General features: G+C 39.6%; 1 protein-coding gene across 1 annotated transcript in view; it reads left to right on the top strand.

Moving 5' to 3' along the window:
- The window catches only part of eys (eyes shut homolog), a 235,197-nt gene that overhangs the window by 122,459 nt on the left and 95,424 nt on the right, over window positions 1-17,314 (top strand). The window contains exons 32-35 of the mRNA XM_061744588.1: window positions 2,562-2,686; window positions 3,279-3,403; window positions 3,814-4,036; window positions 16,722-16,912. Coding sequence (XP_061600572.1) covers window positions 2,562-2,686; window positions 3,279-3,403; window positions 3,814-4,036; window positions 16,722-16,912 — 664 coding nt within the window. The remainder of the gene's footprint in view (window positions 1-2,561; window positions 2,687-3,278; window positions 3,404-3,813; window positions 4,037-16,721; window positions 16,913-17,314) is intronic.

The following is a 17,314-nucleotide window of genomic DNA, read 5'->3' as shown; positions in this document are numbered from 1 at the left end:
ATTTGAGGAACAACATTCAAAACCAAATCACATCTAGATGCTCACCTTATTATTAATGTGCTACCAATTTGCAACCTGTAAATGACCTTTTATTGCTCGGACAGGCGTTCTGAATGTCCATCGTAAAGAGTGCCAACACTCCCAGAATCTCGGGTCCCCTACGGTTTAACTCCTATATCACAATTATAACTGACCCGCAAAACATGAACTAAAGTTAATAGATTCCAGTACCAGATGTTTCCAAGGAATTCTGTGTGATTCAATAAATGAGCCACATCTCTACCAGATCTGAACAATATATTCTTTTAAACTGTAACCGTAGCAGAAAATAGTCCAACAATCAGAAACTCGAAGCCTTTTTTTATCTTCTTTTACCTTCAAGCCACCGTGCCACTGATTAATAGTGGACAGCCATCGCTGGTAGCCCAGGCTGTTTCAGGCACAACCTCAAAAAAGCCCACCCAGTCCCTCACCATAAGCCGCCCTTCCACCAGTTCTATAACTGATGGGTGACTGATCCTGTCAGTCCTACACGTTTGAATCTCGGTCTGCAATGAGCAATTCACCTCCAGTCCTACTGGGTACAAAGCAGGGCAGAAACAAAATTCCGTAAGAAAAAGAAAACATTCTGCAAATTGGGCTCTAAATGCTCGTACTCATAAGCAACCAACAATCCCAAAGCTCCATCACTGAACACAGAGCAGCAAACACTGCCAAACTCGCAGAAACACATGATAAAAGTCACTCACCCAGCTTTTTTACCAGTGCATAACCAATTTATATAATATAAATTACAAATAAAACTAACACTCAGGAAAACTCACCAACATTTTTCTAACAGACATCGGTAGTATCTCCACCATGTAAACCCAAGCTGCACACACACAATACTTGCTCACTTGGATATTGTAGCAGGGCCCGAATACTGCAGACGGGGCACCAGGAGTGCAAATCAAAAGACTTTTATTCAACAAAAAAAGCCTCATCAATCCCAGAACTAGGAAATTACCAGAGACAAGGAAACAAACAGTACTGACCAGCCGAGAGGAAGGGAAAAACAAGACAGATATACTCACACACACGTTCATACAGTCCAGGGCATACAGTCAGGGCAAATTGGAACAAGGGAAGACAAAGTACAACTAAACACATGGACAGGAACTACTCAAAACCCTAAACAATTACAGTACTGGTCTGAACTGAGTGTACTCAAAATGACCTCACGGAATGACTGAACATTTCCATCACACGTTTTGATCTTCTGTGTGTTTTTTCCACTTGAGTGGAGAGGGCCTACTAAGGCAAGCACACTAACTGGAGGGCTTGAGTATAAACAGAACAGTGTCTTTGTATTCCATGTATAATGGAAGTAATTTGACCAAGTATCCGTTTCTCTGCATGTTGTTTGTAAAATGGTCTAAGTGTTGTACACCAACTGGGTACCTGCTTTGGAACTGGCCTCAAAAAACCACTGTTCCCTCTGATGGTAATCAGTCAAGAGGTCACGCCTGAAACCCTTTTTATTCCAATCTTATTATATGATTAAAAAAATGCTTTACTGAGCTCCATGTATGTGTTTAACATGACAAACTACCAACAAAAGAGTTAAAAACCTCACGGTGCCTCTGTTATTCGGAATATATTAATACTGATAAGTAAAATGAAATGTATTTCTTTTACGACGTTATGTTGCAAGCTTTTGCCTCTATACTATAAATGAGACAACAATGATCACAGTAACCATGTTCGGGAAATTTATACGAGATGGCCTTGTAATTATTATTACTACTACTTATCTTTCTTTTTTCCTTTTTCTTCCTTTTTTTATTTTTGAATTTCATCTCAGAAATTCAGTCCACTCCGGCACAGCATCAAAATGTGTCACAGCTTTCATGTTCATCAGCATATTATGCAGTTTTACAATGATGGCATCAAATTGAAAAAGGATCTGGGACAAAAGTCACTTCTGCAGAAATAAAGCAAATTCAAAGTGAGGCTTTCCGATCATGTGCTGAATCTTATAAAATACACACACACAAATACACATTTTATAAAAAAAAAAGGTATAATTTGCCAATATTAGCAAAGTAATTTTGTTACCCTAACCAAGTACAATAAAAAAACAAACTGATGGTCTAAAGACAGTATGAAAGTTAGTTTAAGAAGAAAAAACAACTAAGCTTGCATTAAGTAAGAGAGACATAGTCTTATACAGGGTATGAAGCATTGTCCTATACATCTCCTGACAGATGACGTTACAATATTTGATATTCGTGATCAACTGAGGCCAGTATGTGGGGAAAAATGCCATATTATAATGTCAAACTTTTTTTTGTATGTACTGAATATTTTTTCACAGCATACCAGACCTTTACATTTTGACTCCGGGTTTCACACTCTTTAACTTTATTGCCGACTTTGAATAAATTTCCAATGAGAATCAAATTGCATTTGTTCATATAAGTAATAATAAAAAAGAGTGTAAAGACCGAAAGAACGATTTGACAACACAGTGAGGCCAATGGCTTTTAAAGGGACTTTTTTTTTTCTTTCTTTTTAAGCTGTCCGCCAGGTTTCATGGGAGATTTCTGTGAAGTGGATGTTAACGAATGTTGCTCAACTCCCTGCCACAATGGTGCTGTTTGCCAAGATCTTATTAATAGCTATGTCTGCCACTGCAGGTCAGGTGAGTCACTCAGATTCCTGTGATTTTGTCAGTTTACTTTGAAATGAGGCAGTCTATCTCTCTCTCGCTCTTGCTCTTGCTCTCTCCTTGTAAGACCTGTTAGAGGCAGCTTTTGCAGCTCATGAGCATGAATACTAAACATAGTCTAGACAGCAGGACATTTTTTGAAGTTACCAAGAAGGCTTCACTGTTTTCCCGTTCTCCATATGTAGAAGAGTACCATTTATAAAATATCGTATTATTCACAAAACCGCTGTAATTGACTGAAAGGGGCCGTTAAAGGTGGCCATAATGCCTACCTAGTTTATGTGGTTCAAAACTGTTTATAAAGCCCTACCTACTTTGTCTCTATAGCCATACACTACAAAAAGATTAAAAAAAAGACAGTGATTAAAGGACGATACTGCCTCATCTCATTAAAATGTATGTGGCATCCTACTCTTTAGTGAAAGCCTTTTCTTGTCTGTGTATGTGTGTGAACCCAAAAAGAAGCAAATCAATGTAAAAGAATCTGATTGATATTCACTTCAGAGGGTGGAAGTGAGAGAGCCTGGGCTCACCACGGCACTCTGTGGGCTTTTGTTCCTGGCAGGTTGGACAGGCCTTCACTGTGAGGATGACATTAATGAGTGCCTTCCACAGCCCTGCAACCAGGGGATATGCATCCAGAATGATCCAGGCTATGGCTACACCTGTTTCTGTCGTCCTGGATTTGTGGTGAGGCTTCCCCACCTTATCCCCGTTATCCCTGGGTTTTTTTTGTTTTGTTTTTTTATTATTAACCTTTTCACTCTTGCACCCAAAACACTTGGATCTTTTTGGATAAATAATAAGAAAAAGTAAAATAATAATAACAATAATAATACATATAATAATATTATGTTTTGCCTTTTTAGATATTTGACTGTGTATTTTTGCTAGATTACATGAACTATCAACAATTTGCCCACATTTAAAACAAATTTTGCAGATAGTAATTTTCCTTAGCATTTTTTTTTTGTCTATAAAGTCTTTAAAAGCCTTATCATTGTAATTTGAATATTCAAAATGTAAACAATGCAGACCATTTAGCATTTCAGTGCAGAGCTGCACAGAACACCTCAAGGCTGTCTATTTTATGTACACAGGGGAGGAACTGTGAGCACAACTATAATGACTGCCTGCTGAATCCATGTCCAGAAGCATTTTCCTGTGTAGATGGCATCAACAAGGTCAGCTGCCTGCCTCCTGTTACGGATCCTTTTCCCTCGGTGACTGTAGTCAGGAACATCACTCCCGGCTACATCCCCGGTGTGCCGACGCCACCACCACCGCCACTCAGCCCTGCACCCATAGCTGAGCTAACCACAGGTATGGAACACGGTGTGCATTAATGGCGGTGCATGTAGTGTTGTTGTTCCCTGTTGTTGAGTAATAGTTCATCACTCACGATATTTGTTTCACACTTACAATTATAAGCAAATATACTGATTCAAATGTTATGTTTAGACAACGCATTATCAAAATAAATACATTAATTAATATGAACTGCTGAAGATCAAAGCAGTGATTTAGTTTTTTACTAGCTGGGTTGTTACTCTTCATGCATCTACTCTATAATATTTGTTTTAATAATCAAATTAAATAACAGTTTGAAGCACATAGAAGAAACGTAATACAAAATAATGTATTATTTGACAAAAGAAGTCAAAATATATAATATATATATATATATATATATATATATATATATATATATATATACATACCGTATTTTCGCGACCATTCGGCGCACCGTGTGGAAAGGCGCACCCTCATTTTTGTGTGTCATTTTTAGATTTAAAACATACATATGGCGCACCGACCCAAAAGGCGCAGTCTACAGAGCAGAGCTGCACACACGCGTGCCGCAAAACACGCCGGCCGGAAAACACACACACCCGCTGCAGAACGCACACACATGCAGAACGCACACACAAGCACACAAGCGCTTATTTAAAAAAATAGAGCGGGAGCAAAACCTCTGTTTCTGCATTAAAGAGCTCCGCTAATTCAGCTGCGCCAGTCCGAATTTCCTCGGTGTCAGTCACTTTCTGCACAACAGTAAATAAACTTTTCATACCCCGTTGTGCGGATCCTCCACCGCGCAGAGCCCGTCTCTCCCCAGCGGGGTGGAGCAGCGCGCGTCACAGCGGCTTTAACCGGGAATGTGACCTGTTCGGACCGGCCGACACCGAAGCCACCCACCTGTATGGGAGCAGGGGCTCCCGGGGAAAGACCAGCGGCATTTCGGCCGGATCTGCCCCGGGGATGGTGCGCCCTGGCCCGGCAAACCCGCGGCGGGAGCCTGGCGGCTCCTGAGCGCATCCTCTGCATCTTGGTTAGGCTACCAGAGATCAAACCGACAGATTTGCCTGAAAATCTCGCAGGGTGAAGTTGTTCCGACCTGGGACAGACCCCTGAATAAATAAAGGTAAGAAAATAAACGTTTCATACCCCGTTGTGCTGCGTTGTGCTGCGGATCCCGACCGCGGCGGTCCCGGGTCCCGGGTCCCGGGTCCCGGGTCCCGCGTCCCGCGTCCCGGGTCCCGCGTCCCGGGTCCCGCTCCGCGCTGGTCCCGGGTCCGCTCCCCGCTCCGCTCCCTCGCGCTGGACCCGCTCACACACGCGCTGTCGGGGAGCCGGTACCGGGGTTTGTATCCGACAGGAGCTCCAGTCCGAATTTCCAGACCTGTCTCAGCCACCTGATCATCATCATCCCTTCATCCAGCCCCCCCTTTCCATTCGTCCTTATAATGACTCCGGCTGGAAACGTCTTATGCAAAGTTTTTCTTTTAAAAATCACCATAGGTTTCTGTCCATCAGCTGCGCCAGTCAAGCGCTACATAAATGAGAATCTGTGTGTGTCGCCGCGAATACACACCCGCGCATGTCGGGATCCGGTACCGGGTTTGTAACCGACAGATTTGGCTGCAAATTTCGGAGGGTGAAGCTGATCAGACCTGAGACAGACCCCAGAAATCTCTGCTCGCAAAGCGGCCGGGAACCAGGTCGATTGGACCGCTTGGGGAACCAGGAAGTCGGGTTGCAGCAGCGCCCATCACCGCGCTGCTCCAGCCGCTGCTTTAACCGGGGAAAGTCACCGGTTCCGACATGCAAAACACACGCGCGCTGCAGAACAAGTGTGCTTATTTAAATAGAGCGGGAGCAAAACTTAGTTTGATTGTATTTTATTTCACTTTACACATCAAGCAAATCCTTAAAAGTTTTCATCTTCTGTTTCGCATTAAACAGCTCAGTGGATGGTCTCATTCAGCTTCACCCGCCCCCTTCTCCCTTTACCGTTCTCATGGCCGGCCTTACATTACCGTAATTCAGGTAATAGACACGGCGCACCGTTTCTTAAGGCGCCCGGCACATTTAAAAAAAAAAAAAAAAAAAAAGTTGCGCCTTATGGTCGCGAAAATACGGTATATATATATATATATATATATATATAATATATACACACACGTGTGTGTATATATGTATACATGTATGTATGTATGTATGTATGTATGTATAAACATTTATTTATTTAATATTATTATTATTCATTAACACTTCATCAAAGGTAAAGGCTGGCTTTCATCAGGGAAATGCAGGCAAACCGTTTTGTGTGTAAAAGACACATTCATTGCTGCGCTTAAATGTCTTAAAATGGCTCAACCAGTCTTGTATATTTTATGGACCTGTTTATAGACATAATCATAAATGTTTTCCATAATTTTCACTATTGAAAACTGTTCATATTGACTGTAACGACACATTTCATTTCAGGAATCTGGTAATGGTATCATTGCATACAGAAATATTAGTAATTGTGTCTTTGCAAAGTGTTGCATGTGGTGTAGAAATCCAGCAGAGAGCTTATTTACTAATATATTTTCATGTGAGTCAAGCCCACTGATATGTGCAACAAGTGGCTCATGCCAGCGGTCACGTTAATATTAACAATGTTCAACATGCCCATGAAATGCTCATGAAGCAGAAGATGCTCATGAAGTTATTTTTAATAAAGTTGTTTTGTCCACAGGCAACAGTGGTGAAATGGACAATAACAAAATTTCACAACACAACATTAGCTTAAAATAGCTATGTGTTTTTAATAGGGGCACATTACATTACAGTACCTCAACTGTGAACACAATTTCTGCCTGAGTCATGTTAAATATATTTTAATTTCAGTGGTTGTGAACATGTCATCAAACTAAATATAACAACAGAAACTACACCCCACGTGTTTAATCAACTTTTGAGTAATGCCATGAAAGCAGTAGAAATCCTACTAATGATATTGTTTACATCTCATTTCACATTTAAACACAGCGAAACATGTGGTTTTACATTTGCTTAATGAAGTACTTTTGCCTATAACACCTCTGAACCCTTATGTAGAATTGTAAGTACTAATGTGAATTTTAACCCAATAAGACCTGGTGCAACACATGGGATTATGTATATATCTGAGTGAAGCCTCAGTCAAGGGATAGTACCATATTTTTACTATTGCTTCCCCTAGCAGAATATGTTTATTACTCAGAGACCATTAAAGGAATTTAATTTGCATGAATGATGGTTTCAAGCATTTAGTTTTGACAAATTAAATCCCAATCCTTCCCATGTCCTTCCTACTACAGAAGCTTTTCCAGTTTTGAAAGAAACTACACCCCCACTGAGCTGCCACTTCAAATATAAATTTATAGAGCCTTTTGAAGATAACTGGTGATGTTATATTACCTCTGATTCAGAAATCATCATGGCTAGTACAGTTTTACTGAATTTCCGTTTGAATAAGGGTTTTTTGTCTCTTTTTTCCCCTGTTTTCTCTGGAATTGCCTTTTCCATTTTACTTGAAAACACTGATTTCAAAGCATAAAACATCCAATCAGTATCTGAGGCTGTATCCTTTCAAACGCAAGTGATAGACACAGAGCAGAAAATGTTATACTTTATTGGTATTGGACTCATTCATCTATGTAAGAGGAGGAACTCAGAGTGCTGGACAGATTGTGACTCCGTGACAGATGAGGTCGGTCTACCTTTGAAACTGTTCAAAGAACTGTAAAACAGACCGGTTGAACACAGACGAGCTTGAACCAATACAGGGCGACCCTCTGAAAATCAGTGCGGGCCAAAATAATGGAGTCTTCGCCTCTGCACCTGATCCAACCCTGTTCAAGTGCATTGTTTGGGAAAGGGTTTAATATATATATCCTTTATTTAACCAGGTAAAAAACTCATTGAGATTAAAACCTCTTTTTCAAGAGTGACCTGGCCAAAATGGCAGCATAAAAAGAATAAAACAATACATACAAACACAGACAGTCAGTCACACAGTTTAAGATACACAAAATACTTACAAGATGATTAAAAAAAAAAGTAAAGAAAAACATAATCTATTTAGTCTTATACACACAATAGTTTAATCAGAGTGAGTTGTTTTTAAAGCAAAAAGACCTACCAGAAATTTGCGAATTAATCCAACTAGGTCACCAACTAAGCACATGCAGAGCCCTCGGTGCTGCTCGAAATAGATTCAGACAGTGATTCTTTAAACCTCACACTTCTCTACAGCATCTGTTTACACACATATATATATATATATATATATATATATATATATATATATATATATATATATGCATGAACTTAGTACAAAAAGTAAGGACATTTGTGTTTGTTAGATTATTTCTACGTTGTAACAATGCTTCTTGGCAATAAATATTGTACCGTTGTAAAGCCTGTTTATTTCCCTTTTAAATGGTGCCACATTTGTAATGAACATGCACGCTATCCTCCAAGATGCTCTCTCCACATCCCTACAGAGAAAGATCAGAGACTTCCTCCATAATTTGGGAGTGGAGAGGATGGAATGGCCTCCCAGCAGTCCTGACCTCAACTCTTTAGAACACTTTTGGGATCGACGTGGGCGTGCTGTTCGTGCCAGAGTGACCAACACAACCACGTTGGCTGACTTGTGACAAATACTGGTTGAAGAATAGGATGCCATCCCACAGCAGTGTGTGACCAGGCTGGTGACCAGCATGAGGACGAGCTGCCAGGCTGTTGTGGCTGTGTATGGTTCATCCACACGCTACCAGACTCCTGTTTGTTAAATGGATTAATTGTTGGATTGCCAATATGTGTTGTTTTTTCAAACTTCAATCATCCAATCCACCAAACAGTCAATGGGGAAAATGGCAGAAAAGATATGGCAAATGTTTCATGGGCACAACCCGCATCCTCAGCTCTGCTGCTCATCGCACAAATGCATGTTCCTTACAAATGGGGCACCATTTAAAAAGGAAATAAACAGGCTTTCCAACGGTATAAAAGATGTATTCCCCAAAAGCAACAAAGCAATAACACAAATGTCCTTACTTTTTGTGCTAAATTTATGATAAACACATCATGTATGTTAGAGGTGTTTCATGCCAATGTTAAAGAGCAAGTCAATTTGCAGAAGGACCATGTGAAAAGCCAAGTAAGTCTTACTAAGGGGTTAAGAGTGTAAATGGCTGCCAAAAGCGGCTATCAAACACAGATGATGTATCGATCATCAGCAAGTGTGGTTTTGACAGTTTGTGGGTATGGAAGATTGGGTGTGTTATCACAAGGCCAAAGAGGAGAAATGTCAGTAATTATCTTAGAGAAGCAACTGTTGCTGCCCTTCAGTCTGTGAACGGTTTTGAAGCCTATTCATAATTTTGAGAGATTCTAAAGCGAGAGAGATTATTCACAAGCAGAAAACATTAAAGATGATTCAGTCTTCCCAGGGGTAGATCTCCCAGTATGATCAAACTACTCTGATACTTCTGGAGTGGCTTTCCAATAAGCATAGCTCCAAAAGTCTCTAGTTATTTCAGAACAATAAGGATAATATTCCTTAAAACCGACAGATTTGACTGAAGAGTTTTATTTTATTTTGAGCAGAATCATCTAATATTAACACATTATAAGCATTAGATATGTACTATTTCCTGTAAAAGACCACAACACCTAAAATCCTCCCATTCCTGTTTGAGCCACAATTATATTTAAAGTATGAAAGTGGACAGCGTGACGAACCATGACAAAAAGATTACAGCAGGACGTCTCCACTCAGTCAATACTATGCTCATTACCTGCTGTTGTGAAACATTATGGATTGTGTCGTCTTTCTTTTGTTCTTGTTTTTTCCTCGCAAGGGTGAGACAGAGCATGAAAGTGTAAGACTCAGCAGCTGTGGTAACTGTATCCACCATGTTTGCACTAAAATGCACACCCACATTGGTTGCCAGCACAGAGAGCACAGAGAGATTACTTGCCACTTGTGGTTTAGGCTCATGAGCGTCTAGCATTGGAGCAGAACCAGCTTTCAGCTTTAGCCTTTTTGCAAATCCAGCAGCGTACTGGGTCGTTTATAAAATGCTCCTGTGTTAAGTGTTAAAAAAAAACCAAATGCATTCCCTCCTGTGCTAGTGCGGGAAAACAAGTTTTTTCTGCTGTTGGCCAACTTTTCCATACAACCAAAACCACATTTCTTGGGAGATTTCTTGGAAACAACAGAAACGTGCTGGGTAAGAAGTATTAACAGATCCACTTGGATGGAAGACACTCAATCCTTGATGAATAGCTGTAAACTTCAGCTTTAAAAATGACTGCTGAAGCTATTGCTTATAATAATAATAGTAATAATAATTAGGGGTGGGTATTGGGAAGGACCTCACGATACGATACGCATCACGATACTTGAGCCACGATACGATACACATTGCAATATCCCGATTATGCGATATCCCGATTATTATATTCTACATAGTTCACCGAAAAATTTAAAAATGCATTACGCATCTTAAAATCCAAGTTGTATATATGTACATCAGATGATAGTGATGGATCTTAAAATCCGAGTTGCACGTTCATCAGATTATAGTGACAATTCATGGGACAAACTGAGTCAAAACAATGTTTTATTATAACTATACAAGCTAAAGTTACAACATATTTGTATATGTTTTTCATATTATTTACATCATATGAAATTAACATTAAATTTAGTATGAGGTTGCTTTAATCATGTGGCAAATGATAATAAACACAAGAAAGATGGTACTAAAACCAAGAACAGGCACAGTGATCAGTCAGTATAGATATAAATCCATAAATAAATAAACCTCTGTCCATTATTTTTCATTTTTTTAGGACAGGCAATTGTGTTATATAAAAAATAAATTATAAAATGAAATAAAACGTGAAATAAAACCTGAGCTCAGTGCAGGGCCCTCCCAGGGTTGGTAGAGAGTGGCAATGCCCAGGACTGTCACTTAGGTAGGAGCACTGGGTAATATAATGGGAAAAAATCAGGGATAAAAAATATTTAAAAAAATAAAATAAAAATAAAAAAAAAGGTCCCCAAGGTCACCTTACAAGAGATACAGTTAAAAACACCCATTTTATAAGTTAAAATAAATACAATTAATACAAAAAAAAGCAGCAACAGACACATAAATAAATAAAAAAAAGTACATTAATCAATAAATAAAACACACTGGTGTAGTGTAGTGCACAGTGTCCGGTTAGAGTGAGTGAGCGAGTTTGAACAGGTGAGTTTTGAGTTGGGTTATGAATGCACACTTTAGCATCGTAGGGTGGTGTAAATTCCACCCTATGATGAAATAGAGGGCTGATGTTAGTTTGAAGAAGCATACTCGACACCCTAATATTTTGGATACTGGAATTCTACAAAGTACATTTCCCCACTTTTTTGAGTCTCATGTCACATCGGAGATGATAATTCATCATAACACTGTGTATCACATTTTTCTTAATTTCTTTTTTTTAAAGGACATGTAGAGACTCAGTCGGCCAGGTCAGGGTAACTCTCAAGGCAACTAAACTCCCTGTTTCTTGGTTCCAGGCGCGCAGGAAGACGTTTTTGCCAGGGGGTGCGGGGGTTCTCCCTTAAGAAATCACTTGCCCCTCCCCTGCATGAAGAACAGCTGACAGTGCGCACAAGCTTTACCAAAACATAGCGAACCAACCATCTACAGTAAAAAAGGAACATGAATATAATTATTATCATAGTCACATAGGCGGCGGGTGACTGAAATATTTGGTGAAGTTATATATAGGGAGGAATCCTTGCGGCTGCGCTTTGCGCGGGCGCGCAAAAATTTTGAAGTTTTTTTTCACCCAAAACAGTTGCGTAACAATGATTTGAGCATAATTTGACCAATATTACCGGCAGTGCAGTCTCCTCCTCCTCCCGGGTCATCGCTGCTCATATGGCCGGCTGCACCATCAGGTGAGCCGGTGTTACACGGGGGGGGTCGCTGACGCGGTGGCTGCAGGTGCAGTCGCTCTCCTCCGCCTCACTGTCACTGGTAGCACATCTGTTGGCAGCAGCTTCAGCAATGTTTTGTGTCTGTTTCTCTTTTGGTTTAAAAAATGAACGTATATCCTTCTTGGTCTTGACTTGGAGCTTTGTGTTGTGTTTTGAAAGGAGCGCTGCTGGCTGTGCATTTGTAATTGGCGGACAAAAATGCGGATGTTTAAAAACAACATTTGCGGTTCTGATCACCTGAGCGGTCCGCAGACCCGGGGGGGGGGGGGTGTGACTGGCTACTTTTCTTTTTTTTAATTAAAATTACCCCTATATTCAGCTTTCATCTCAAATGTGGCTTACAATGTTGTGGAACAGAAACAGTAACCACAAATATTTATATATTTATAATCTTTAATGTCATTTCAATTTTTCCAGGGGGTGCTGCAGCCCCTGCCGCACCCCCACTTCCGGCGCCTATGCTTGGTTCTTCAAGATGTTTCACCTTCCATCCAGAAGGGATCATCAGTTCAAACTGATAAGTGGGAAGGTTGTGGGGGACACCAGCAGCGCTCCTGTTATTCTGTTTTTTATGACAAGTGGGAAGTTTTCAAGCTTCTAAATGGTTTTAGTCACATGGAAATCCCTGATCCTCCCATCACTTCTGTGGGTCATTGGTCTTTTGTCCACTGTCAGTTGTTTACTTGGTTTTGTCAATGTAGTTGTGAGTGGTGAAACCGCTTTGGAAGGAGATTCAAAGCTCCTTTGCAGCTGTTTGATAGGAGAGACCTATTTAATGCTGGTCTTTCTGATTTGATTTAGATTGCTTATTTTACTCCTCTTTTACTTTATCTATTTTCACTGTCCAAAATCTGCGTATTATTGTCCTCAAAAGAGTGTCCCTTTTTCCTTCAGATGCAATGAGCCGCTGAATCTTGACCTGATGAGCTACTTTCCTGTGTTGTGCTATGAATCTGTGAAGTTGTTATCTATGTTCTCCATGATAAGGTCTGTGCACTCCTCACTGCACTGGCCTGCATCTATGATGCTGCTCGGTTTCTGTTTGAAACTAGATGTGTTGTCCTTAGGTTGAGCTGGTTTTTGTCTTAGAGTGCTGTTAGGTTTGAAGTGGACTGGTATGTTTGAAGAAGATACCTCTGAGTCTCTGACACTCCTGCCACATATGGGATGACATTGGTGCCACTTCCCTTTCTTCTCTTTTTAGTGCTGTGACATTTTTTTTCCAGGTTTCTTGCCTGAGTTGACAAAGGCTTAGATTAGACATCCACAGTTTTAAAGTGCTGTCTTCAAGTGCTTGTGCTTATTTTCTTTTCCTGTTTCGGCCCAGTGGTGTAAAGTTCTGATGACAGACGTTTTGTGTTCCAGAAGTTGAATAAAATGGTTTCTGTTTGTAGGTTTTTGGTCAACTTCAGTGCTCAGACCTGTCCCCCCCTTGATATGCACAGCACCGTCCAAAGTTAGATGTTGTCTTCTGTATCTTCTCTGATGGACTTGATGTCCACTGAGTTTATGTTTTCAGTGAAGACCTCTTCTTCTTGGGTTTGGATTTTGATAGAGGTGTCATCCACATATCTAAACTAGTGGCTTGGTGTCATTCTGTTCTTGGAGTCCAATCCTCTGGTTCCACTTCCTCCATGTAGATGTTGGGAACAGTTGGGAACCACAAAAAACCCATTCTATGTTTCTGTCTGTCATTAAGCTTTAACCTCAAACCTCTCCATCAGTCAATTCAAACTGATGACGCTGTCCAAATGGGAAGTGAAACAAAAAAAAAGGAAGTTTACTTGCCTTCATTCAAGCCGTTGTGAGTTAGGGACACAGTCTAATAACGTGTGTTTTTCCTCAGAGGTTTTGTTTATACATTTTTTAAATCTGTAAATGATCTTGTTTTTGATACATAAAGCACTATCCTGTACAATTCAGAAGCAAATAAATCCATCTTAAGGCCAAAGGTTATTTTTGGTAGGTGTCGCTGATGGTGCTGTACATGCTAAGCTCTACAGCACTGAACTCTGTCTCCACAATGCAAAAGCTGATGAGAGTGGAAAGACGACGTTGCTGGTAGAGGAAGCCTTACTGCTGCTGGGCCGTGATTTGGCTGACTCCATTTGGAGTGATCACCGCAGCACCGGTGAAGCTGTTATCTTTCGCTGCCATGTGCATTGAAAATGAAATCACCTCCAAACCAACTTGATGAGTCAGAAGTTAATATTTACAAACATTTAATACATCTTGGGGCAGTCACTTTAACACAGTTTTATATTTTTTGATACATTTTTTTTTTTTTTTTGCTCTAGAAATTCCTGTACCATGTAAGTGTGACAGCAGCCATTCTGATATATTCTGATATATATACACTTTACTCATAAGAAGTATTTTCACAAAATATGCAGATTTATGAATATTCTTTAGAAACGTGTCATTTTCTTTCCCCTATGAGTTTATTGCCCTCATGACCCTCAGTAGTAACTATCATTGTGGTGTTTTAGGAGTGATTGTGTCATTTTTTAAATCAGACAAAAGGAGAAGTCAACAACATACAATAACTGTATAAAATAGATATTGATAGTGTCTCAAAAATATAAAAATATAGGATATTTACCTAATTCCTCACTATTGTAAGATATTGCTTGAAACTGTGGAATGACATTTTGCCAACTTCAGAGTTCTGAAATTTTAAGTCCAAGAATGGGCTTCAGCAATATTTTATTTCTGTCTTGTGACAGGTTCAATCAGTCATTCTATGACCTTATCCAATAAATCAGGGACAAAGCAGGATTTTCCATCCATGATTTTTTTTTTCTTTGTAATGAATGGGACATTAAGTCCATATTAATTAAATCTCATCATCACATCTTCACAGTTTGTCCTCCAAATAATTGATCTAAAGTTGACATTTCTCCAAATGTATTTTCCTGGTGGAACATATTGTACTCTAACCCCACTGACACGCTCCCACAGTCTGTGTCGACCCACCTTTATATGTAACATTAAATATTACTCATGTCAGTTTTTAAACCTCTTTTGTGGCCGTAATTAAATCAGATGTTAAAGATTTATATCAAGGGATATTCCCAGTAGATCACTTTTTTTTTTATCTTGGAGAAACTGGAAAAGCTTTTGAACAGATTAGAGTTGGAACAAACTGCTTAGTCAGCTTAAAAAAAAGAAACTGGATATGATGCATGATGTAAAAAAAAAATTAAGTAAAGTATATATTGTGAACATTTACAATTCAGATTTTGTAATAATAGTTACTAGAGGCATGTGCATAAAAAAAGTGGTGTGAGAATATAAGGTAATGGTAAAAACAGCAGACCTTTGAAGGAGAGACTGAGGCTTACTGTTAATGAGCCATGATAGTGCCTCCTGGCAGCAGCCTCAGAATGCATCAAAGACTACATCAGACTAAACAAGGCTGTAAAATTAATGAATAGCTTTGTCTCTAAGGGGTAATTTTCCATCATCAGCATTGGCAAACCCCATTGTCAGGAGTGAAGCAGGAGACAGCACAGTATTGTTGCCGCTTACATTTATCCTCATTAATTCATAGAACACAGTAGGTCTGATCCTGATAATTCTCACTTTTTGTTATCAGGAGATTCTCCTCAGGGTATTAGTCATATTGCTCTCCTGAGAGAATGGGGGTATTTAGGTTAGCTTGTTTGCCAAATGCCCTGAGGAGCCCTGTATCAGATCAAACGGCGTCTGGCCTATTAGAGCTCGACATCTAACAAATATTGATAAGTTTACTCTGCACAGCTGCATGATTAATCATAGCAAAAACTTTATAAACACATTGCTGATTTCTCTTGTGTGATTCTTTTTTTTAATATATATTTATCTATTTCTTATCGGAAAACAGAGACAACATGAGACAGGTGCATGCAGGACTGTCTCTTAACAGGCTTTGTGCTTTGACTTTTCCTCTATAAATTGCACTACTTCCTTCAAATGAGAAATATATTGAGCATGAGTACCTCTAATGCTCGGCCCCAATTGCAGTCAGAATCAGTCTTTTAAGTTATTCTGCGTCACTAACCCCATTAAGCTTGCGGGCACTGGAACTTTTACTGAAATACCCTATAATTGTCCATTCTCATGGATGATATAAGCTGCGTTATTCCACTATAAAATGGAGCATGTAATAAACTTGCATGAATATGTTCATTTCAGCCAAGAACCCTCTGTCTCAGCTTTTATAGTGTTATTTAAATGCTCAGCAGCTTCTTGGCAATGGCTGTTTACGTTTATGCCTTCACAGTGTGCAAATGATAAGGCTGGGATGTTAACAGTCAGCCCTAAACCTTTTTCTTGTGCTGTTAAGATGATAATTCAACCGTTATGTCTTTGCTGGACACTTTAATTTTTATGCAGCAACATATAGGACGGTATGGTTACACATAAAACCACAAGGTCCAGAACAGGTATCCTCAGCAACAGGCAAAGTGCCTCAGTGTCATTAGCTACATTCTGATAGTTTCTTTTACTAATCCTGAGTGCTGCTTTGTATCTGACCCATGCAGTGACCTCTCTGTAAAGGAAGCAAATGGAGAGATGAACTTTTCAAGGGATCAATAGAGAATCTCAGTGGAATTTAGAGTTAGGAAGCATAGTTTGTTTATATTACCTTTCTTTATCCTTTTCCCCCATTTCAGCTTTCCATATTTTTTTCCTTCTGTTTCCTAGATACCAGCTACCTGCATTACTTTGGGAATTCATACCTTGAGTTTCAAGGTATTGGCCTCAGTGCACTCAACAACCTCACTGTGAAATTTCAAACCACTGCAGCCCAGGGAACTCTGCTGTATGTGGACCAGGGGCCTGTTAATGGGGATTTCTTTTTCATGAAACTGTTCATACTGGATGGAGTCTTGCAGGTAAAAACTGGAGTTGAGTTATTGTTATTTAAAAGGAATATTTTCATCTTCTTCTGCCACCCCACTTATTTGTTTCTTTCCTTAAGAGATGTTCTGAATGCTTGGGTGCTAATTGGAATATGCTTGGCTGGACATTTGATCTCAAATTATGATTATGTCCTGAATACTTGCAATTTAAGATTAACAAATCAGTAAACTTTAAATTATACATTAACACATATACATCACTTTTTTAAAAAGCTTTCTCCTCCAAGCTGCCACAATAAGATTCGTCTCTCTGTGCACTTGTATGTGAGATGAGTGAGCAGGAGCAGAATCATCAAGAAGAGCTGCAGCCTCTGTTTCCTGTCATGCCAATGTAGAAGTCAGTGCACTTGACTTTTAGTTGGATTTTATTTGTGC

The sequence above is a fragment of the Cololabis saira genome, chromosome 17 (genome assembly GCF_033807715.1).
Source record: "Cololabis saira isolate AMF1-May2022 chromosome 17, fColSai1.1, whole genome shotgun sequence".
In the NCBI taxonomy this organism is placed as follows: Eukaryota; Metazoa; Chordata; class Actinopteri; order Beloniformes; family Belonidae; genus Cololabis; species Cololabis saira.
The sequence above is the reverse complement of the archived record's forward strand: the minus strand, read 5'-3'. Positions and strand labels throughout refer to the sequence as shown.